The sequence below is a fragment of the Periplaneta americana genome, chromosome 16, assembly GCF_040183065.1.
Source record: "Periplaneta americana isolate PAMFEO1 chromosome 16, P.americana_PAMFEO1_priV1, whole genome shotgun sequence".
Classification (NCBI taxonomy): domain Eukaryota; kingdom Metazoa; phylum Arthropoda; class Insecta; order Blattodea; family Blattidae; genus Periplaneta; species Periplaneta americana.
The window spans coordinates 175,532,686-175,558,006 of NC_091132.1; the positions used below are offsets into that span (position 1 = coordinate 175,532,686).

Genomic DNA, 25,321 nt, shown 5'->3' on the forward strand with positions numbered 1-25,321 from the left:
AAATATGATTGACTTACGAACGGTGTTCAAAGACGCAGCTATTGAAAACCACATATTCTCCTTCATTTTCTCATCTTTATACGAGGCGCACCGCTTATCGTAAACGTGAGGATTTTCCTCAACACTCAATATTAGAATGTCATAAGAAAAACTTGCTCCATGATAGATAGCAGAGAACATAATAATGCATGGGTTATGTCACGGTCTTCTTGCTAAAAAATATACGACAAAATAGCTTTTAGATGGCAAGAGTGAATCTAGTGGGCTGTGATCGGAAACGTGAACGCCAAAGTTGAAACTTGGCCAACTCTCCGTTCCCGATCTCGGGCTCCATTCATTCATTCATTCATTTATTTTATTCCATAGATCTTACATGAGCAATGAAGCTTTAAGATGTGGAACATGTCAACATTTTACATTATTACAATTACAATTTTTACAAATTTTTATAGTTTTACAATTTAGTAATTTTCTACAATTTTTACAATGTTGGACAATTTTTTTTTTTTTTTGCATTTTGGCGAGCTGTAGTGAGATGAAATGAGGTCCGAGGATTCGCCAAAATATTACCCGGCATTTGCCTTTTCGGTGGGGGAAACCTCGGAAAAACCCAACCAGGTAATCAAATCAAAGGTGTTGATGCCAAGGACTCGCCATAGACCATCCGGCTTCAGTCCCACGGCTGTGGAAAACCTCGGAAGAAACCAAAGTCCAAAGGGGGATCCAACCCAAGCCCGAACGCAGCTCCGGAACAGCAGCCCAGCGAGTCTGCCGACTGAGCTACATCGATGGCTCTACTAAAAGTATACAATACATAGCCAATCAGATTATTAAATTTACAAACGCAAACGATCATTCATAAGTTGAGTTATATTATAATACAAAACAATTTAATTAAATTTAAGATATAAACAATTCAACCAGTTGTGATATACAGAAATTGATAATACATATCATGCAAACTACTTCAAATTACAAACACAAACAATTTATCAGTAGAGCTATATAGATTACTATTCAATTTAAAGCATATACAATTCATCGGCCAAAACTATACAAATATATACAATACAAAGTAGCATACTTTCATTAAGCTATACAAATTTGTGTAATTAATATCAAGTAGATTAATTCAATTTATAGTCATAAACAATTCATCAGATGAGCTATACATATTACCATTCAATTTACAGTAGGTCTATATACAATTCATCAGTAGAGCTACACAGACTAGTAATCATTTTAAGAACATATACAATTCATCAGCCAAACTATACAAACATATACAATCAAATTAGTTCAATTTACAAACTTATTTTCGTTAAGCTATACAATTCATATGAAGTAGATTAATTCAATTTATAAGCTTAAACAATTCATCAGTTGACGTATACAGTACATACAATTCATCAGTTATGCTAAACAAAAAATACAGTACATAGTAAACAGATTAAGTCAATATAAAAACATATTTTAGTTGAGCTATATAAAATTGTACATGTCATTTAAGTAGAATAATTCAATTCACAAGCATAAACAATTCATCAATTGTGTAGAAGGTATGAGTATGTAGAAATTTGGTTAATTCATTTCTGAACCTTTTCTCGTTGTTCTTCAAATCTTTAAGATTATTAGGCAGTGCATTGAAGACTGTTATACATGAATAGCGAACTCCTTTTTTAAAACAGCTTAGACTAACAGAGGGTAGATGAAGATCTGATTTATGTCTTGTATTAAAATGATGAATGTCTTGATTAGTACTGAATTTATCTTGGTTCTTAATATACAGCATCATTAGGGAAAGAATGTATTCACAAGGTAAAGTCAAGATTTCTAAGTTTCGGAAGATATTTTTACATGAGGTCCTTTTATGCACACCGGCCATTATTCTTATAGCTTTCTTTTGTAAAACAAAAACGTGTTTAGCTTCCGACGAGTTACCCCAGAATATTAATCCATATTTCATTACAGAGTGAAGCTTTTTGTCAATTGTGAATGCTCACATTTAAATGTACAAATTTTAACAATTTTACTGTTTTCGTTTTCGTTCCGCTTCTCCTTTCCGGTTTATTGTGAACCAGCCTCAATACGACTTGTTATTTTTAGAAATGATAGAATAGAAATTGCAACTTGGTCCTATTGGGAGTTCCTGTATATCTGCATACTGATAGAGAACAACTTACATCAACTTCAGATGTAAAGAATGCAAAGCTCGTAGGTTCTGGACTATCTTCAACTTTTATCTCTCTTTTTATATCATAACCGTCGTCCACGTATTCCGTCTTAATCCACGCCACTTTCAGATGCGATGAAGTCCCTTCCTACAGAACATAAACACATTATTAATCATCTTATTTACTTGTTTTAAAATTTACTTCATTTGTAATAGCCGTCAATCTATTTTGAATGGCCGTTATTCTCTAAATGTCTCAACAAAGGCAACAAATTAAATAAGAAAATTGAATCTACATAAATATTAATTTTTCCTCCTATGGTAACAATGATTACTGTCTTTGGTTCTACGCTCTGGAATCTCGGCTACCAAGTCACTCATTGAGTGCGCTCCTTGTATAATGGCAGTTTACTTAATATATGTCAACATATATGTCGAACTTGGAGTCAGGCCACAAAGAGAAAAACACTCGAGGAGAGGGATTAGATCCTGTGCTGTGGATTGAACTTCGGGGTAGCTCAGTGGTTACAGCACTTGGTACGAAGAACCAAGGACCCGGGTTCGATCCCCGGCGCCGGAGCGAGTTTTCTCCTCTAAGAATTAAAGAAAAATGAAGTGAAGAAACAACAAGACCTTAAGCATACAGGCAATGATAACGTGCCAGCTGTTCATTGTGAAAATAATTTACATGCTGTGATGAGTAGAAGCATTTGAATTACATTCTACACCAGGTCTGCAAATGTCTCTTAGAGAACTTATCATATTTTTTTAAACACTAGCTGTACCCGTGCGCTCCGCTGCACCCGATATAAATAAATATAAAGTAATTACAGAATTAAAATAGGACATTTGATCCAGGGAACATTCGTGTTTAATAGAAGGATAAATCGTTTAATATGTTACTTAATTTAAATTGTATTTAAATAATTAAAATGCGATTATTTTGGTCCAGAGACATTCATTTGGTGCAATGACAATTCCTTTAACATGTTTCTTAATTGTTATTACATGGAACCACAGTTTAATGAACAGTGACATCATTTAGATTTAATGTGTATACTTTATTTTACTTGCTATATGTTTCCATTCAATTATGGCAATAACTTAAATTTAACCCTTGTTTTCTACGTATTCAGTAAATGGCGCTTGGCCCACTATGGTTCTGAACCCTTCAAATAACTTATATTATATTATATTATGTTATATTAAATTATATTATATTAATATTATATTATATTATATTATATTAATATTATATTATATTATATTATATTATAATATATTATATTATATTATGTTATGTTAAATTATATTGTATTAATATTATATTATATTATATTATATTATATTATATTATATTATATTATATTATATTATATTATATAACGGATGTAACTTAAACATTATTTTAAGAAATACAGGAAACGAATATACAGAATTGCATATCAAGTTTTCTGTGCATAAGAAGCTATTTTAATCTTATCTGTCCTCAATTCACTCAGAAGTTACTGTAACAACATTATAGCATTATGTCCATCTAGAGAAACTACACTTTCCAATGGTGAAATAATAATTAATTATACAAATTGGTTAATATAGCTTCCGATATTACTTCATAAAACACAGAAACATTCTCTGTAGGCGATGTTTCATAGCATTCGATTGTTGTTGTCGAAGGCCCCTTATAGACGTAGTCATTTTTTTTTATTTCATTACACCGCCTTAGATGGCAGTTATTTTAATTTTAAAACTTATTTTTCTCATTAAATATGAATCCTATCAAAATTTTTCAACGTATAAAAATGATCGGAAATGATTTTCAAAGAAATGTTATTTATGTTACATTTTTCACAAAAATCAATAATAAGCGAGATATTTCGATTTAATTCAGGCCCCCTTATAACCCCCCTTTTAAATAACGTATTTTGAATGCCATATAGCCTAAAATCTAAGTTACAACGAACTTAATTTATATTCTAATTTTCATCGAAATCCGTTCAGCCATTATCGCGTGAAACGGTAACAAACATCCAGACAGACAGATAGACATACAAACAAAAATTTCAGAAAAGCGATTTTCGGTTTCAGGGTGGTTAATTATATACGTTAGGACCAATTATTTTTGGAAAATCGAAAATTACGAGAAAAATTTCGGCTACAGATTTATTACTAGTGTAGATTATCAGAGGCAGCTGAGGCCCCTTTGTCATAGTAATGCCAGAACATTGAAGTCAGAAATGAAAAGTAACAATAATGTATCCATCTATATCGTGAATAATAATAATAATAATAATAATAATAATAATAATAATAATAATAATAATAATATATTTATTATTAATATTTGTGTGCTGAATATATGAATAATAATAATAATAATAATAATAATAATAATAATAATAATAATAATAATAATAATAAAGAACCTAGTAATAAATTAAGGAATTGGTAATAAATTGATAGAATAAAATTTTGAAGTATTCTAAACTCTTATATACATCAAAATTTTTCCTGTAATTTTCAGCAAATATTTCAATGACTTTCTGGCTAAAATTGGAGATGTTGCTAACACAAGTGAACTAAATCCATCATACCTTTCTTAGACCAATGCCAGATGCATTCAAAATGAATACGAGGAAAACTGAAGAAACAATTTTTTAAATATTTATGTTCAAATCTACAGTTCATCTTTCCATAAGCGTTTACTTTCTGCATATCTTCATATGGTGAAGAAAGTGTGTTTTATAATGGAGTATTTATTTCATCCATAATTTACTGTTTCTCATCTACACTGCACAATTACATGCATAATTATATGACGTCAGATACCGCACTGCTTTTCCTGCGCTCGGGTTCTTTTCAATAACGTATTTGACGGGAAGAATGTCAGCCCTGGTATGGAACAAATATTCGTTATTTAGTGCTGCCATCTCGAATCGAGTTGTCAACTAAATGGCACGCATAAGACCTTTCCCCTTGTCTTTTGCATCACTGTGAAGCTCCATCGAATGGATTACAAAGAATTCCGCGCATGCCCATACAGAGGAAGTTGGAAACCGGCTCGAATAACAAGGATATGTACAGTGTACAACTATAAAGCAGTGCATGAGCGGGCGAACGGCATTGTTACTCTGACATGATGTTCTGCTGGATTCACTCCATGATAAATCCATATTTTTTATAGTATTTGTGATCATATAGCGCTCTGAATGTAAGTTAAAAACAGGATTTAATTATATTTTATTAGGCAGTGCCATGGCACGAGGGCACTACCCCTATGGCAGCCCCATCTTTACTCAGAACAATAACAAATGAAGACTGCAGTGGAAAAACACGTTTAGTTGAAATTTAGTATTATTTATATCTTAATTGAATCCGTCAGTTAAATCTGAAATCTTCACAATCCCCTAATCATACATGGGAAAAACTCGATTGGTTCCACATTAAAAGTGTATTAAGGGGAAAAAAAACATGGGAAGATACATTCTGCAACTCTGTAAACGCTGTCCTGAATAAGGCCCATAACACACTTGCAGAGTTTTCGCCAGCGAGAAATGTGTTGCGAGAAATAGGCGAAGAGTCTTCCTCCACAGTCTACTATATACAGTCGCGAAGCTTGAGGTGTTTTTTTTGCAAATCTTGTGATAAAGCGCTCCAAGCGGTTAGCAACTAGAAACAATACACTGTCCATGGTCGACTTTGGACTTTGTCGTATTTCTATCGAGTGCTAGCTCGTTGCGTATTTCACATTGATGCTTGTGAAATGTTCGTTATTGGTTGTAATGAAAATGTTAATGGCTAAAATATAATAATTGGAATAATAATAATATAGGACAAGGAGGAGACGTTTGTAGAGCTATAAACTGTAGCAACAGCAAGTGAAAGAGGCCAGAGTTATCCTTTTTCCGATTTCCGAAAGATTCAGAAAGGTCCCTGGGTTTCCACAAGAATGCTGTGCAGAAACAAAACTCTTAATTTTGAAGTTCTTTGTGACTGTTAGAATACATTATATCCTTAAATTTCACAATGAAATGTTTCAGTCTAACCGAAAGGACATTAGATACCGGTTAAAGTTCTGTCACTTAGGCTGCTAAATTTCCAGAGAAATAAAGGTTAGGTCTACTTTTTTTTTCAGAGGATATATTTTTAATTGTAGCTATAAATTTTGTTATTTTTCTTATGTGTTATTTTACTAAAACGTAGAAAAATTAAGTTTGTTTTAATGAAATTTATTGATCACGTTTTATTTTCAATTCTGGTGGGATTATTATTTCTTAGGCCTACTTTTTTTTTTTTTCAAAGGATAAGTTTTTAATTATAGCTGTTAATTTTGTTGCTATTTCTATTTGTTGCTTTACTAGGGAAGTAGAAAGAGTCTGTTACAATAAAATTTATTGATCACGTTTTATTTCCAATTCTGCTTAACCTCATCCCACTTTGTTAACTACGTAAGCCTACACTACAAGTACAGGTACACGTAAGTTACTAAATTAATTCATATTTCCATTATTATTGTTGTGAAGGGAAATGCATATTAATATTTATTGGTTTCATACTTAATTATCGCTATAATCTCGAATGAGTGAAGCTATTATAGTAAATTTCAGTTCGCTTTGCACAAACAAATATTATATTAACTTATTTCTTGCAGGTATCTTCGAATTTATGGTGGAATTTAATATAGCCTACTTCATTAAAATAATTAATTAACTTTATGCATTTAATATTTGAATAATGGAAGGAAGGTGTTAATTTTTCCAAAAGAACACGAAAACGAAAATATAACATATTTTGTCGTCTGCTAGGAGAGAGAGATCTGCGATGATGAGGCGATAGTAGCGATCCTAGTGGTGGGCAACTACCCATGTTTGCATTTTTACTACATATTGTGCTTCGCGACTGTATATAGTAGACTGTGCTTCCTCCACACACTTGGCGAGTTCTCGTTATCACAGATCACACCTCGCTATGATCATCTATGCACTGCCTTCATGGAGAAAGCATTTTTCTGATTATAGTAATCACTCATTGGGGGAAATATTATAGGTTATGTATTTACATATATTGTCGTACTTAAATATATAACCTGTAAGTATATTGTCGTACTTTACAAATTACGTACGAACGCTATGTTGAATCTGAGTATTCAGGTGGTGAGGAAATGGAGTTACATAAACATATTTTGTTAATGAATAGAAAAAGTAGGGCTAAAATTAAAGTCAGAAATATCTGAAAATCACATTGCATCTTACGAAAATGAGGGCGAGTTTTGGACACTGGTTTCGATTTGAATGATGATACGTTTAGGCATTATTTCAGGTTGAATGGACCACAGATTTTGCCATTCATGATATGATACAGGATTCTTTGCTATGTTTTGATTAAAATTATGTAAACTGTTAAGGCATATAGATACATTATTTCAAATTTTTAATCAATACTAATAAATCTCATCAAAGTAAAATATAGCCCTATTTATTTTCAGATAATCTGATATTTGTCTCCAGATTTCTTAAGTTTCGTGTTTTTATAGTTTTGATCCCGTGTATCAGATAAATAGGCCTACGTGTGATATCGTACAAGTTCGATAAGTTTTTAACTGCAATTATCAGCAATCTTTCTTCATTTTCAAATAAAAACAATGCAATTCATCGACACCTGTGATATATTTTTCTACATTCAATCGTCATAAAGAGTATAAACGTCAAACATCTTTGATATATGTGTCAAGAAAATTGGCTAAGCTACCGATTCCAGCGAGAACCTCGCGTGATGCTTTTGCCTCGAGCGAGAATCTCTTCCAGTGTGTGGACGTCCATTTGAATCCATGTTAACAATTTTTTAATTTTCTCGCAACACATTCCTCGCTGGCGAAAACCCTGCAAGTGTGTTACGGGCCTTAGACAACCAAATAAAGAACAAGGGAGATTTTTCACTTTACCTCAGATGAAGCCTTATTCTCTTCTATTTCGTATGTGTTATCGCGTTCTTGTAGGTCCAATGGATCAACATCAGGTTTCATCTCGATTAAATCCATCACAACTGAAATAAGAGGTTATGTAAGTGACAGTGATTTATAGAAACTGAGTTCTTGAGAAACATTCATTAAAAGTTGCTACGATCTAAATCACATGATACTTTCTTGTACTGATAAATTTTCACAATAGCGCGGTCAAGACCCTGGAATTCGCTTCCAGGTAGTATTAAGGACGTCGAAATAAAATTAAATTCAAATGCTAACTAATTGTTTTCTGCAAATGATCTTCAGCAGCTGCACAGCTCTCGAAAATCACAGGAATGCAGCATTGAATAATAAAGTGTGATCAAGCATGCCGTGAAGTAAGAAACTTGCGAGACCGTGACATAAATCAGACTGTATCAGCAAAGGAATATCGCTATCAAAGGCGAATTTGGCGGTCGTTCATTTATTTCATTCTGAAAATCAGTAATTTGCCTGATATAAAGACAGAACATAACCTTCTGGATTTCCAGCCTCCGTGACTTATCGCTAATTGTCTTTCGATTGCATATCCGAGAATAATCGATACTTGCGGTTTTATAATGGTACAAAGGTGATTTGTTATTGGCTGAACAATTGAATTAAAATGAATGGGTGTACTTAGTGAGGTGCATTGAAGGGCTACTACCAGATGTATAATTACTACATTTCGGCATGGTCGAGCATAAAATATGGACTTATACCATTTAACATATCTTACATGTTATATGTTGCAACCTACCTATTCAAAAATATAATACTTCTCAATAATTCTACACTTGAACACACAAATCTTCGACCGTGCTATTAACCAAAAGTTTCTTGTCCTAGACATCGGCCAAGCCTAAGTCCCTGTTTAATCTTGCTTAATGTCGTTCTACTTATAGCGCGGGAGGAGTACGGATTTCGTTCCTTCCCTTTCGACATCTGCTGGGTAGAAGCTGTTTTTTATTTCTGTGTGACATTTCCGTTGGTGGGGGTTAGAGAGGTGAAGGGAAGCAGAGGGAAACTGTCGCTTTTAAAACCCATATCTCGCTGCAGTGGCTCCAGTCCCACACCGCTATTGTAATGCTACGTCAAATGGATTTTCTATTCCCTTGAAACTTAATGACAAAATTTTTATTTTCTCTTCATATACTTACTGTTGTAGAGTCTTATCGAGTTAATATAACGAAATTAATATTCTCTTTTGCCTTATTATTACGTATATATCCAGCCTCCAACAGAACCTAATATTTGCCTTAACTCAAAATGATTGCACGAGTAGAATCCTTTTAATATAGCATGTAAAATCGAAACAGACTTCTTTTCCAGTTTTAGAGAATTGTTGACCATCGGTATATCTGAGTGTTGCTTTGGTGTGACGTCTTAGTACCGTAACTTAAGCAGTGCAAATGTGCAAGCATGAGTGTGTGTGAATTACAGAATATTAATTTCATTTTTCTCAACTTTCCCTTGCGGAGAAAATTGATGTAATGAAGTAAAATTAAAGGGTCGTCCGTTACCCGACTTAAATCTTATTCAAGCTTCATCCAGCCGAAATAGTGCATATATGTAAGGAAGTATAACAACGAAATTTACATTAAGCATTTGTGGTTACGTGGATCTGAACAAAAAAAAAAAAAAAAAATCTGTATTTTGTTTTCCTTGCCTCCTCTTCGGTGGTGATGCTGCAAAGACTAGGAGTGGTGTGACAGATTTAGGACATTTGCTCCTAAAAATTAAAAATCACGAATCTTCGCTGTCTCAGCTGAAAAATGTTGTTTCATTGGCAATGTTAGGCAAAACTAATATTTCTGCGCAACTAAGTGATGCAAACAGAACAAACATTCTCAAACATAATCAAGAAATGAGAAAAAATCGTGAAATTATTTAAAAAATATTGATTTTGTGGCCAATATGAACTTCCCCTTAGGGGGACATGATGAAAAAACGATCCGAAGAACACTGGTGTATTTTGTGGGTTGCTACAGTTCGTAAGTAATCTAAACGAGCTTCTCAAAAATCATTTGGAACATGCCACTGTTTAAAGGTAGTTCTAAAACAATTCAGAATGAACTGGTAGATTGCACGTTGAGTGTCTGGCGATCTGAAATTCAGACTGAAATCGATGGTATTAGGTTTTTTTTTTTTTTAGCGATTATGGCAAATGATGCCACAGACATCTACCAACTAAGTCAGGAAGTTTTGATTTTTCGTTATGTAGTGCATTTATGTTAGAGTATGCCATTAGGAAAGTTCAAAATAACACAGAGGGTTTGGAATTGAACGGGTTACATCAGCTGCTTGTCTATGCGGATGACGTGAATATGTTAGGAGAAAACCCACAAACAATTAGGGAAAACACGGAAATTTTACTGGAAGCAAGTAAAGAGATAGGTTTGGAAGCAAATCCCGAAAAGACAAAGTATATGATTATGTCTCGTGACCAGAATATTGTACGAAATGGAAATATAAAAATTGGAAATTTATCTTTTGAAGAGGTGGAGAAGTTCAAATATCTTGGAGCAACAGTAACAAATATAAATGATACTCGGGAGGAAATTAAACACAGAATAAATATGGGAAATGCCTGTTATTATTCGGTTGAGAAGCTTTTATCATCCAGTCTGCTGTCAAAAAATCTGAAAGTTAGAATTTATAAAACAGTTATATTACCGGTTGTTCTTTATGGTTGTGAAACTTGGACTCTCACTTTGAGAGAGGAACATAGGTTAAGGGTGTTTGAGAATAAGGTGCTTAGGAAAATATTTGGGGCTAAGAGGGATGAAGTTACAGGAGAATGGAGAAAGTTACACAACACAGAACTGCACACATTGTATTCTTCACCTGACATAATTAGGAACATTAAATCCAGACGTTTGAGATGGGCAGGGCATGTAGCACGTATGGGCGAATCTAGAAATGCATATAGAGTGTTAGTTGGGAGGCCGGAGGGAAAAAGATCTTTGGGAAGGCCGAGACGTAGATGGGAGGGTACTATTAAAATGGATTTGATGGAGGTGGGATATGATGATAGAGACTGGATTAATCTTGCTCAGGATAGGGACTAATGGCGGGCTTATGTGAGGGCGGAAATGAACCTCCGGGTTCCTTAAAAGCCATAAGTAAGTAAGTGCATTTATGTTTGTCCTGTACTTATTAGTAATGCTATCAAGAAGTGAAATTTGTACGTACCAAAATGTACTGCAGCTCCCCCAATCCACAAATTCACGAGGCGCCACTGGTTGTACGTGTACACATTTTTTTCAGCTCCTGTAAATTTTACCAAATGTAACTTGTAATGTTGTTTCAGCCGACGCTTCAATTATCAAAAGTAAAAGAGAGCTCAATATTTGTCCATAATATACCAATAACGTTTGAACTGTGCAACTGCTTTCTTTGCGATTGCCCATCAATTCAGCTTCACTTTCAGTGCACAGAGATATTGCTGTATCGTCAGCATATTATCATTGTTCATAATTATAATGTCCCGTAACAAATATTTATTTTCTTCAACGATGTCTTCGAGTTGCATAATTATGATAAGAATCGTCTCAATTTAATGCTTTACGTTATGTCACTGAAGGCAAGGCTGGATCTTGGTCGCAGCGTGACGTCATCTGTGTGAGTGAGAGAGGACGATACCTGCGCACCGCGTCACCATTATACTTCCACCATTGAGTTTAGAAAAGGCTTCAGAATTTAGAATTATTTAGGTCAACTTACGCTACTAAAATTTTCGTAATCTTACTTTCTATTTTCACGTCTAGTCAATCGTTCATGGTCGTATAATTTGGAATATGGAGGAATGTTATATTGCGTAATACTTAAAAATCAGTTGTTCATAAAACTACAAATAAACTAAGTTCAACAATATACAGGGACATTATTTTATTTTTACTTCAATTTTTATTGTACCTGAGTTTTTGAATGTACTTCACTCCCACCCCTTCTACAAATGAAGTTCCAACTGTCCTGAACACAGAACCAAGACCGCAGTGAGTACAGTATGTTTCATAACTATGTTCGCGTTTTCCAGTGACGAAATAGCTTTCAATATTGAATCATATTTTCGCACAGGTACTGTCGTCCGTTTGCCTACGTCGCATCCCGATTCCCCCCCCCACATGCTTCTGCTCGCCCCTCTGTAAGGGCTAGTAGCTGGGCTGTCTTAGATCTTTTCTGAAAACAATCATTTCTGTTAGGAATTGGACGTCTACTTAATATTATACAACTGTTTAAAATAACTTAAATAAAAGGACCTTGTTGAGTAATTAACTGTCACTTGATTTTGCCCCTTTCTGCGATCCTGCGGCATAACCACTTGGACGGACAGTAGATAGCATGTCTGAGTAATTTTATCTGTGCGGGTCGGGCAGAAGTGAAAATTGAATTTACGGTACGTAAGGTACTCTTTTATAGAGTAGGTACAGAATTATTTCAACATGAGTTACTAGTACGGATGACGAAACTGGTAATAATTGGAATTAGATACAATAGTCTATCGTGCGATAATATGCACAAAAGAACTGAAGCCTGTTTCGAAATGAACGGCCACCATTTAAAAAAATGTGTTTATATATCCATATTATGATTATTTTTCATATTACTAACTATATTCTCTATATTGCAAGCTAATGTGCTGTAGACAGTATAATATACACTGTATAATGAATACGTCCGAATGGATAGCTCAGTTCGTGAGTAAAAACAATATTATTGTTAACACAGTAGTGTATTTTGATTAAACAAAAAAATAATGAAAATTATCAAACTGAAAATTGCGATTTTTCCTAGTTTACTTATATGGATGAACTACTTTTCTCTCCTCCTGTACCGAGTAAAGTGATTTGTTTGTATTTTACGCCAGTATCATCGAACTACAGTCGTGGAAGGGGGTAGCAAACGGTGTTTCCGGTTCTCGATCCGTTAATTCAAAGATATAGGCAGATTAATATTAAAAATGTTAGTAAAAATAAAATGATGTCCCTGTACGTCGCTGGTATTGCAAGTCAAATTTTCTACTGCAGCTGTAATATTTACTGACCTTTCGATACACAAAGCGCTACTACTGGGCCAAAAAATTTTAAAATTTCTTGATAACGTTATCTTGTAACGTTGAATTTTTATTGCTTTAGCAAGTGTGATGGTTACTTACCGTCTATGTGAAATGAAGGTCGTGATGCCAGCGAAATAGGTCCAGGGTCCAGCGTCGAAAGTCACACAGAATTTGCTCAAGAAAAAACCTGAACCAGGTAGCGTGTGCAAATCAGGATGGGAAATAGAGCCTGCCATTTCATGGTCATCTATGCTAACGCCTAACATTAGGCCTAATCTGCTATGGATCATTTGCAGTGCACTAGCAAATGAAGGGCTTGGTGAAAGAACCACGTAGCTCCATTCTAGTTCATTTTGAGATAATCAAAGAAAACTGAATAAAAAATCAGTATTGTGTCCATGAATCTCAGATTTGAAACACTGGTAGAACAGAAGTGAATACTCTTTCCTGTACTGAAAGTAAAATTATATCACCTGTAATTAAATATTTTAATTGGTGAAGTTACCTGGTTCTTTCACCAAAGAACCGAGATTTTTGTTTTCCATTTCAAAAAAGTCAATTTATTGTACAGATTCCTGGTATTTCAGAAGTACTACATTGTATGACATAACAATAATTTTAAAATATGTAGATCGTACACTGAAAATGTATGACAAACAAAATTTCAGCAATTACAAATTAATCACCAAATATAAAATAGTACAAAAATGTATACTCGAAAAAGTTCCATGTTCACAAATCATTAACTATAAAATAAATTTAAGTTCCATTTTTTGATATACCGAAGCCTATATTTTGTCCATGGTATACAGACTCCAAAGTCCCTCATTCATCATCCGACTCGGATTAGGCGGTGTGATCCTGTGACAAGTTGTCAGATATCAAATCATTGTTAAACCACATTTCACAAGAAGGAACATACTTTGTTGCTAACGTCATTAAATTTGCCTGCTTTGATTGGAAGAGCAGACTTATAAAGATTTTCAGAAGGGAATGACAAGGAAGCTTTGGGGTGTTTTATGGCAAATTCTGATATTATTAGGCCCTCTAGTGTTTTGCTAGATACAATGAACATCTTTTCTACCATGTTCGTAATGAAGAAGTCTGTGGTGAGAGATAACAAGCTCCTCTTTGTTTTTATTTAGGACATTTCTCTTAACCAATGTATTGAAAACCCTGTGAAATCGAAAATCATATTCTGAATAGCCTAAACGACCACAGATTTTTTGGAGGTTGTCTGTATAATCTTATGCCAGTCACTAAGTACATACAGTCTCCTTTCTTGTATTTCAACCAGTCCAAAAGAACAGTCACAGTGCAGAAAACTATGTCCTGGTTCAGGGTAATAATGCTGTATGTTTTTTAATTTGCCCTGTTGCACTTGCGTGAAACTATAACGAATGATCCTATGATTTTTATTTTGAGCGCTACAGTTGTCAGAAAATACATGGAGCTCAGTGACATTATTAGTAGTAATATTTATTTATTTAACCTGGTAGAGATAAGGCCGTCAGGCTTCTCTGCCCCTCTACCAGGAGATTCCAACTATAATATGAAGAATAAAATTACAACTGGTATTAAATTTACAAATACAATTACAAATAAGATTACAATTAGTATTAAATTTACAATTACAATTACAACAAAAATCAAAGTACGAAAGGATTACCTATCTAATGAAAGCTGGATAATTTACCATAGAAAAACAAAGAATATTTTATATTTACTGAATTACAAATTAAACCTACCATAACAAAATTGTATAGTGATGAAATTACTGGATATTGAAATATGTTATGATAGATTAAAGAAACTATTTACAAGAAATCAATTACTGACCAAGTGCCTAGTAAGTTTGCATTTGAATTCAATTTTATTTCGACAGTCCCTGATGCTAGCAAGTAACGAATTCCAGAGTCTTGGCAGGGCTATTGTGAAAGAGGATGAGTATGAAGAGGTGCGATGGGATGGTATTGTTAGTATTGTTTCATGACGAGAGCGTGTGTTCAGATTATGGCGGGAAGAAAGGTAAATGAAGCAAGACGACAGGTACGAAGGAATAGAAGAGTTCAAGATTTCGAAGAGAAAGAGAAGTGAATGTAAATTTCTTTTCTTATCTAGTTTAAGCCAACCTATTGCTTCCAGGGATGGGGTAATGTGATCATATTTACGAACATTGCTTACAAAACGTACACACAAATTATGAGCACGTTGAAGATTCGTTTTGTTGTCGCTGGAAAGGTCAGCCAATAAAATGTCAGCGTAGTCAAAATAGGGAAATACAAGTGTCTGCACAAGGGACTTTTTTAAGCAAGAGGAGAGATGAACATTTATCCTTTTTAGCACATAGATAATAGAATATACTTTTCTGCAGGTTTCTGTGATTTGCAAGTCCCAGTTGAGATTATTATCCATGTGAATGCCAAGATTTTTTACTGAAGAACTGAAAGGGAAATGCACTGTACTTACTTTAACGAGGGAAATGTCAAGGTGTTTTACAGCGTCGGTTTGCCGTTTGTGTCCTAATATAATTGCTTGTGTCTTTCGAGGATTGATTTTAAGATGGAGTTTCTTTGTCCATGTCCCAATGGAGTCAATGTCTTCGTTCAATTTATCTATAGGTCATTTATTCGGTCTAAGCGGGAAGAGATGTAGCATTGAAGGTCGTCAGCATACAAGTGATAGTTACAATGCCTTACAAGAGATGTAATGTCATTGACATATAATGTGAACAACAATGGCCCGAGTACCGACCCCTGTGGAATACCTGAATTATTGTCGAGTGTATTGCTTACAAAATGATGGATGGAACTTACAACTTCATTCTGACCCGTCCTATACTTTCATCATACATATAAAAATAACTTTTCTGAGTACTAGCAACGTGAATGTAGAAACTGTATTCTCTTAGCTATCGACTGTAAAAGACATCACTAGAAGGAACTCTGGGAAGTTCACGATTTTGTTGGTAGTCAATACATACAGTTTCAGCATAGAACTACACATTTTCTTCAGCTAGTTTCGACTTTTCTTTCAGTAAATTATAGAACACTTGAGCCTTCTGCCGATAGAGTTCTTTTTCTGTTTTTAGTCTTCCTTTTTCCTTTTCAGACTCAGCGGACATAATATTTTTATCCACTTGGTCACACGTTCGATATGCATTCAATCGCTCGAAATAATCGTTGAGGTGTTGGCACCATAAATAGACCGAAAATGGAGGATCAACACGGGTATGACTGAGTTACAGATTTGACCAGAACTGTTAGGTTATATACTAACATTGTTTACACAGTTCTAGATTGTATTCGTATCAGAATGACTGCAAAATTATCGATTAGACAAAAATAGGGATGCCTACATACAGTGTCTTAATTAAGTATGGAATAACTCTTTATATATTCACTTTATGAAAAAAATATCAAAAACAAAATTTGTTGGTGATATCTAACTCAAATTCATGGCTGTGGTCTCACAAAAGTATTCATTCATTGTACAGGATGTGAAAAAAAATAACACATTTTTAAAATGGCATCCTAAATTAAAATTTACATATTTGAAATCTCCATTCAATTTTACATACAAATAGAAGTTTGACTCGGCATAAGTGATGAATACTGTCTTGTAAATGTTACGGTTCTTTCAAAGGTTTTGGTATGTAGCACAAAACAAATGTCTGTATTCATATGGAGTAGGTCATAAAACAAACAAACCAATAACATAAATCAGCAATGACTATGAGAAGGAACTGACCACTCCTGAAACTGTGAGAAAGTCAATGAACTGCTTTCGTGAGAGACTGGGGCATTGTTTGGTCGTGAATGTTTCTCATTTTGAACATTTGTTATAATTTTAAACATTCTCAGAAACAGTTATGCTAGGGAGGTGGTAGCTTCATGACTGTCACTTCGGCCCAATTGTATAAAACTCCCTGACTAAAGATCAATTTTGATCGAAGATCGGAAAGTGAACCGAGTTCAGACACTTCTTCTATTGTATACAACTTTTCTGCAATCAAATTACCTAGGTTCTAATGCAATCTAAGTTCACGTGAAAAGGACTTGGCAACATCGCATAAACAGGTGAAGTATGTGATGCGCGGGCCATGTTTTACAGGTTTGTTCAGTGTAGCCAATTTAGCGACTTTAACTCTTTTTCGACGACAATTTCTTTTAACTTTTATATTGCTTAAATAGGGATTTAGCGACCTTTTTAGCACCTCATAGTGACAAAATTTAATATTTCTTTGTTTATAATAAGAAATCTAGCGACTTTCCAACTACTTTTTGGCGGCTTTCTGCACACTCTTTTGGAGACACTGGTTTGTGTTGTGCGTTGTAAATAATGGCGGACAATAAGAAGGTTGACTGTTCTAAAAATTGTTATCATGTTATGGTGTTTGATACTGCTAAACATAATAAAGCTATGTAAAACTACAATTTTCGTTTAGTAATACAGCTATTTGAAAATTTATGGATGTATTATCATATCCATCAATAATTAATGGTTGTTATAAACATAATACAATTATAGGTTATGTTATTTGATACTGCTGAACACGATAAAACCTTATAAATTATAAGAATGTTTGTATATTAAGGAAAGAAATTGGAAAAAAAAAATATATATCTACCATATATATTAATAATAATGGTTATTCTTTTTGCACAATCTGCCACTCGTATACTTCAAAATGAAAGGAAAAAACTGAATTTGGACCATATAATTTAATCGGAGAAATTTCTTCAGTGAAAGTTGACTTTAGTTTAAGACAAATTAATCTCACATTAGACTTTATACAACACAAAATTCCAAGTTGAGCTAGAATGAGGATCAATTTAACCTCTGATCTAAGATTAAATGGTTTATACAATCGGCCCTTATAGGCACACTATATTCATTATCTTTCTCCGTAAGAAACTTGTTGCAAATAGGAAGTTTTTTAAGAAATTGGACTTCACACCCTTCTTCGTCAACACTCAACACATTTGCTATGTAATGTGAAACTTTCTTCTTTCCAACAAAACGGACAGGTGTATAATTTCCTTCTCTTATGCTTTCTTCAGTTTGCATCATCATCGTCATCAGTATTCTCTTTTTCCAGCGAACTTGTTAGGTCATCATCACTGGAATCCTGTAATATTTATTTATTTGTCTAATGGCTGGTACATGACATTTACTATCATTGAATGAGCAAAACACAAGAAAGTGGTGAACAAAACTACGGATTAAGTAATTAAAAACATTCGGGCTCTGGCTTCCCAGTAGCGGTCGACTTCCTTGCAGGATTTCAGAGCAGGGCATTTTGCAAGATACTGTCTATCCATGTCTTCCTGTTGATGGCACAAAATGCAGGATGCTGATGGAAGGATGCCAAGACGATTGAGGTGTTTACCCAGGATGTCATGTTCAGTTTTAAGACGAAAGCTTGCAACTGCCAGTCTTCTGGTTCAGGAGGTATATCCTTCAGTAATTTCCTACGTTGTTGCGAAATGTTTATGTCCAGTTCTTGTTGGTGATTATTTTTTTGTCGTTGCTTGATATATTGTTTCACTGAGCTAAATGACAAAGGTTTCCGTGGGTTTATTTTGAGATTGGCACCCTTCTTAGCTAATGTGTCAGCCTGTTCATTCCCATGTAGATTACAATGTCCTGGGATCCATTGTAACACAACTGTTTTGCCACGTTCTTTTAAAGTTGCAAGTATTTTTTTGACAATTATTGATTTGTTTGTATAGGGGTGGTCAGTTTAATTTATAGACAAAATAGCTACTTTTGAGTCCGAGAGGATGATGGCGTTTGTGAATTTATCGATATGGAATAAAAGTTGATTTAAGGCAACATGTATAGCTTCAATTTCTCCATTACATGGAGATAGATTATAATCAACCGGGAGATAGAAGCAAAAAAGATTACTAAATATACCAGATCCTATATTTCCTTGAAGGTCTGTTTTTGAGCTATCGGCATAAATTCTTATCCAATAGTCTTCCGGATATCTGATGTTGACGGTTTCAAGGGCCACTTGTTTTAAATTTTCTTTACAGTACTGATTTTTGGTGGAATCCTATAATATCAATTCATCAATGTCTTGTCCTTCTTCTGAAGTTTCTTGTCTGTAAAGCTGCCTGTTTGTTTTCTTTACCAGTACTGGATTCTTCTACTTCTTTTAATTACTTATTTTCTGGCGTTCAAGACGTACTGTTTAAAGTCATACCTGATATGGGTGGCCAATGACCCCTCGTTTTGAAAATACAGTATTGGCTATTGTTTGTGGTATGCGATTTTTGCAAATTTCGAGTTACCTAGTTGTTGCATTCACGTGACGACGATATAGTACTTTATGCAACGAGCCTATAATGGTTGTAATTAGGACGCGAGTATGTTTGCGGAAGAAACGTGCGCAAGGGAGTTTCATAATTTTTCATACGAGCGTCTTAATTACAATTATAGGCAAGTTTCATACGACTTTTTATGCTCGACCATATTTATAACTTGAAATTACTTAAAATTAGATCTTCTTATGGTTATGTGCGAACTGACCTGAATTGTGAGATGTGCGCAGACGCGAAAGTATTGATTTTTTCCGAGGCCGAATGTCATTGATCTTGACAGAGAATAAGATGAAGATTACTCTGATATAACCTGGAAATTGATATAGAATTGAAAAACGAGATGACAAATTGAATTTATTTGAATATTATTTACAATTAACGATAATTATTATAGTAACAGAACATAACCTTCTGCGACAGTATTGGATTTCCAGCCTCCGTTACTTTTCGCTAATTGTCTTTCGAATGCATATCCGAGAATAATCGATATAACGGTACAAATGTGACTTGTCATCGGCTGAACACCTGAACTTTAATGAGTAGGTGTAATTTTATGACATGCATTAAAGGACTGCTACCAAGTGTATAATTACTACATTTCGACATGGTCGAGCATAAATAAAATAACACTCACCTCCCGCACAGCAGACGTAACTCCGATTATGCAAGTTCCAATTTTCCAGCTAAGCAGCGACGATCAGGTGATACTTAAATGAACAATCCTCACTGTGTTTGTTTTAAAACCACTAATTATCCAGAACAAACTTACACACGACTTTTGAGCTTATACATACACGTGAAACACATTCCAAAGACATCGCAATTGAAAGCTATATCAGCTGGGTTGAGAAACTAAAGTCTTTTTAAATATCCCGATCATAGATATCACTTTAATCAGGCATGGAACTTAAGTGCTGTCTGGATGAGGGTACGCAGGCATCAGCCGAGAGTTGTCTCGGTTGTGGAAAAGTTTCAACGGCCATCACAGTTCCACGCTTTTAGCCTATGTGAATAACTACATGTTTCTTTAGGTCTGACAAGTATGAAAAACACTTTCCACAAACGTCGCATTTCTATGGCCTTTCGCCAGTGTGAATGCGAGCATGCGCCGTTAAATAGGACGATGCCAAGAAACACTTTCCACAAAAGTTGCATTTAAATGGCCTTTCGCCAGTGTGAATGCGACGATGCTCGGTTAAATAGGACGAAGACGACAAATACTTTCCACAAACGTCGCATTTGAATGGCCTTTCGCCAATGTGAATGCGCGCATGCGCCGTTAAATAGGACGATGCCAAGAAACACTTTCCACAAACGTCGCATTTGAATGGCCTTTCGCCAGTGTGAATGCGAGCGTGCTCGGTTAAATAGGACGATGACGAGAAACACTTTCCACACACCTCACATTTGAATGGTTTTTCGCCAGTGTGAGTGCGTGCATGTTTCTTTACACTTTCCATTTGTGAGAAACACTTTCCACAAATCTCGCACTTGAATGGCTTTTCGCCGGTATGTACGCGAGTATGTCTCTTAAAACTTGTCAATGTCGAGAAACACTTTCCACACTCTTCGCACGTGTATGGCTTTTCGCCAGTGTGCGTTCGGACATGTAAGTACAAACTCGGCTGTAGAGAGAAACACTTGCCACATTCTTCACATTTGAAGGGCTTTTCGCCTGTGTGGGTTCGAATATGTAGCTTTAAGTATACTAATCGTGAGAAACACTTTCCACAATCTTTACATTTGAAAGGCTTTTCGCCTGTGTGGGTGCGAACATGTATCTCTAAGTATTCTAATTTTGAGAAACACTTTCGACATACATCACATTGAAATGGCTTTTCCCCTATGTGAATGCGAGCATGGCTGGTTAAATATGAGGATTCCGAGAAACACTTCCCACATACGTCACATTTGAAGTACTTTTTTATAGTATGTATACGAGAATGAAGGTCCAGAGATTGCTGTGTTGCAAAAACCTGGTTACATATATTACACTTGATAGAATTCAGGCTTATGTCGCTATTGTTTGAACAGTCTCGTCTGCTGCTACCACACTGTGTCAATTTTTCTTCAAGAACAGTGCTGGCACGTTCTTCGAAAACATTCTTCTCAACATGATTCAGAATTCTGAAATTAATATAAAGATAATTTCACCCATGATAACGAAAAATTGTTTTATAAAAGAAAATATCTTGAAAATATGTCCTCATATAATCTAATAATCGATACGTGTACTAGGTAGGCTATGATGTAGGAGGCCATGATTAGAGAAGAATGGTATCTAAGGCGTTGGATAAATATCAAATTATAATTAATTATATAATTTTAATATATATTTTTTTCATTTTAAACATGTATTTTCGTCTTTTTGAAGATTCAGGGATTATTTAGAAGTGTTCACGGGACTAATGTGATTAAAATAATTTTACATTTTAATTCTGTAAACTTAAGAGGAATATTAAAGCGTAATTAATCATCGTGTCTATTTAACTCAGTTGACTAAAGCGTGTTGTTATAAAATCCTATAAAACAGACGTGGGCATTTAAAGAGATGCGCCGTACTACTCTGATTGCTGCAACACGCAACACCTATTAACGTAATACTGGATCGCGTGAAGTATTGAAACACGAAACGTTAAGTAATTATGCAGGACAAAAAGATACACAGTATTCTACAAATGTTATTTTTATGAATAATGACAATGAAAGAAAACAAATTTTCCAAAACAAATACAAACTATTTTACAAAAAGCTTAAACATAACTGTATTTCTAAGTTAAACAATTACTGTAAAAATCTTATAAAATGACATAAAACATATAATTCCTCACAGTTAAAAGTAATGCCATAATCTGAACCTATTTGTTTTGAAAGGTCACTAATTTGCATCCTTTGAAAATAAAATTAAGAGACTAATGAAAAATAGATTCTTAACAAAATATCAAGCACATTACTAACAGACAGAAAAACGACAATTAGGCTATTTTTTAAACTTCTTACTGTAGTTCTTTGGTCGGATGTTCTGAGGGAGGCTAAGGCTAAACTATAAGGCTGTAATGCCAATGATGATGATGATGATGATGGTGTAGTGCTTTGTTGTTTTTGTCAATTTACGTCAATTGACTCATGCCCTTAAAAGAAAGGATTCGTTTATTCTTCTTCGTCACATAAATCAGTAAGTGTTTCAAAATTGGGAGTTATGTCAGACATTGCAATTGTGAGTTGATAGAATAGATTTTCGTCTGAAAAGCGTGACCTTGATTTGGATTTTACAATGGCGAACTGAGAAAAAAACTGTTCACAAATGAAGGTTGAGCCAAACATAGAAGCAATTTTCATAACAAATGTTCCGAAGATGTGAATATTTTATTTTGCAAAGTTGTTTAAGCTTATATACATCTAAACCAGCCATATTTGTGCACTTGCACTTGGGGTTTCGCGGCCAGACGCGCTAACCGTTACTCCACAGGTGTGGACTACTATTATTATAGAAAGTAAAATACAAAAAATGGTCCCATTAAAACGAGTCTTTTCATAATGTCGCTCAACGTTCTTGTAAAATTTTGTTGCATAATAAGCACCTAATGCTTTCCCCTTCTTTGCAGCAAAAGAATTCATTTTCCCGTTCTTTGTGGAAATAATATTTTTGGACTTTTTTATTACTTTCACTAAATATAGTCCAGATATTAAATGACAAGCTATACTCGATGCAACCAAAGCAAAGCACCTAAAGACGGATGAATTTAATCGGCAGAAGAAAAATAAATAATTTTTTGACTTCGTCACAAATTTAATGACCTTACAGCTAATCTAACCTAATATTAAATTATGTAATTCAGTGCTCACCAGATAACATCAAGAGAGACGACATATGTAAGTAATAGTAGTAAAATATAGGAAAGGTAGTGGCGAAAATTAAAAAAAAATATATCCAGTAATTAAGTTATTGAGAAAAATTCATTTGAAATTGGAATTAACACAGAGAACTTTTGAAAACTGAAATTATTAAAACTACAAATAACCTCTCAGCATGCAACATAATAATTAAAGAATGACACTAATAGAAAGTTACTCGTGATCATAACTCACCACATTTATTGAAACGATAAGATACTTACGATTAACATTGTTATCAGAAACAACAGGAGCCACAGCTAGGTACACTTCTTTTCGCGTGATGGAGACATCGTGTAGTCTAATATAATTTGAAACAAGCATTGATCTCACACGTGTCTCGCAACTAAGCAGAGGCTTTCGCAGAATAAAACTGTTCTTACATTATTTTGAACAATAATGACAAATTGTGTGTGATGCAAGTGCTAACTTTCCTCTTTGGTAACAAAAATGAGCCCTACGCATTAATAAAAAGAAAATTGGAGTAGGCCCTATAAACACAATAAATACTAAACTCTTGATGGTACAAACTTATTAATACAGATAGGTATTTCGCTTATGCTCAGTCCGTCTTGTCTTATAATTCTCTGCGGCAATGGTACCTGTATTGAGAGGGTTTAATTATCCAGGAACGAATATTATGATTTACGGTACATTTCATTTAAATCCGAGGGAATGAGACATTTTTGGAAATTTTGAAGTCTAAATTAATACTCATAGTACTGTAGGCCTCCGCAGGGAGCGCTTATCAGAGGTCTTTAGCCTCTCTATAGTATCTAACTCGTTGCTCATACAGTAAACTTTCATACAATCACTGCTTCTTTGATTCCTGTCACATTACTCTGTGTTGCCAAGTCAGCGGTTTTGTAGCTAAATCTGGTGTTTTCAGAACTAAGGTCAGCTACAGAATTTTACCATCAGCGGCAAGCTATTTATTTGGCGTTTTCTCATGATTCCGGCAGAAACAGACAATATTTTTAAGTTTTTCTTCTGTATATATGTTATAATTGTTTTTATATGTAGCCTACTTGCGGACAGCAATATTAGTTAATCATAAACCAGAGTTTAATATAGTATTATCAAAATTCTTCATTGTGCAAGTACAAAATATCAAAGTTTTAAGTTAACTCGATTTCCTGCTCCATCCATTGTTGTACAAATAAAGTATGTGACATTCGTTAAACTTTAGTCTAATCAAATATGCGAAGATAATGAACTGAGTAGATAATGAACTGAATTGATATAGAACCTAAGAATTGACACATACTTTCCACAATTTAGTCTACATTTTTTTTTTAATTCTCCAGTTCCTAAAACTGTATAGTTTGTAGTTCAAATTTGGAAGTGATGTGTTAAGAAAAGTCTGGAGTTTTTCAACTACAGTTTAGCGGTTTTTTTTAAGTTTCTGCAGCGGTAAATGGAATTCTGAGTTTGCGACACTGATTACTCTTAACATCATGTTACCTAACATAAGTACCTCAAATGGTTCGTGAAACACTATTACACTAACAGAATGTTTAATTTTTAACAACACGTTTTAGTTAACATGCTGTTAGCGTTATTTTAACGAAGCTTGGTGAAAGTGGACCCAAGTGAGTTATGTATTCTTTTAATGGAAATAAGGTACTAGGATCTATTTTTATATATACAATTTCAAGCAATGTCAAATCCTCTAGAATCTTTTTACACATAAAAGTACATTTTATAACATTTTACTCGTATTTCAACGAAGTAATCTATATGGGAAACTTTGGAAAACACACGTAGGAAAACTAGAATAACATCATTGTATAGAGCACATCTAGGTCAGAAAGCATGGGTAGACTTAACGGCTTGGTTAGAAAAGCCAACGTACTATGGTAGGAACGATCATGATATGAAAA

General features: G+C 34.3%; 1 protein-coding gene across 3 annotated transcripts in view; it reads right to left on the bottom strand.

Annotated features, from left to right (window-relative positions):
- LOC138692005 (zinc finger protein 665-like) overlaps positions 1–25,321 on the bottom strand; it is a 125,865-nt gene that overhangs the window by 7,223 nt on the left and 93,321 nt on the right. For 2 of the 3 annotated variants that reach the window (XM_069814761.1, XM_069814762.1), the window contains exons 5-7: positions 20,179–21,671; positions 8,115–8,215; positions 2,184–2,321 (exon numbers count right to left, since the gene is read on the bottom strand). In XM_069814761.1, coding sequence (XP_069670862.1) covers positions 20,618–21,671 — 1,054 coding nt within the window. In that variant the 3' untranslated portion in view covers positions 2,184–2,321; positions 8,115–8,215; positions 20,179–20,617. Of the gene's footprint in view, positions 1–2,183; positions 2,322–8,114; positions 8,216–19,504; positions 21,672–25,321 lie in introns of those variants that run through there. The other variant, XM_069814763.1, reaches the window with a different exon arrangement.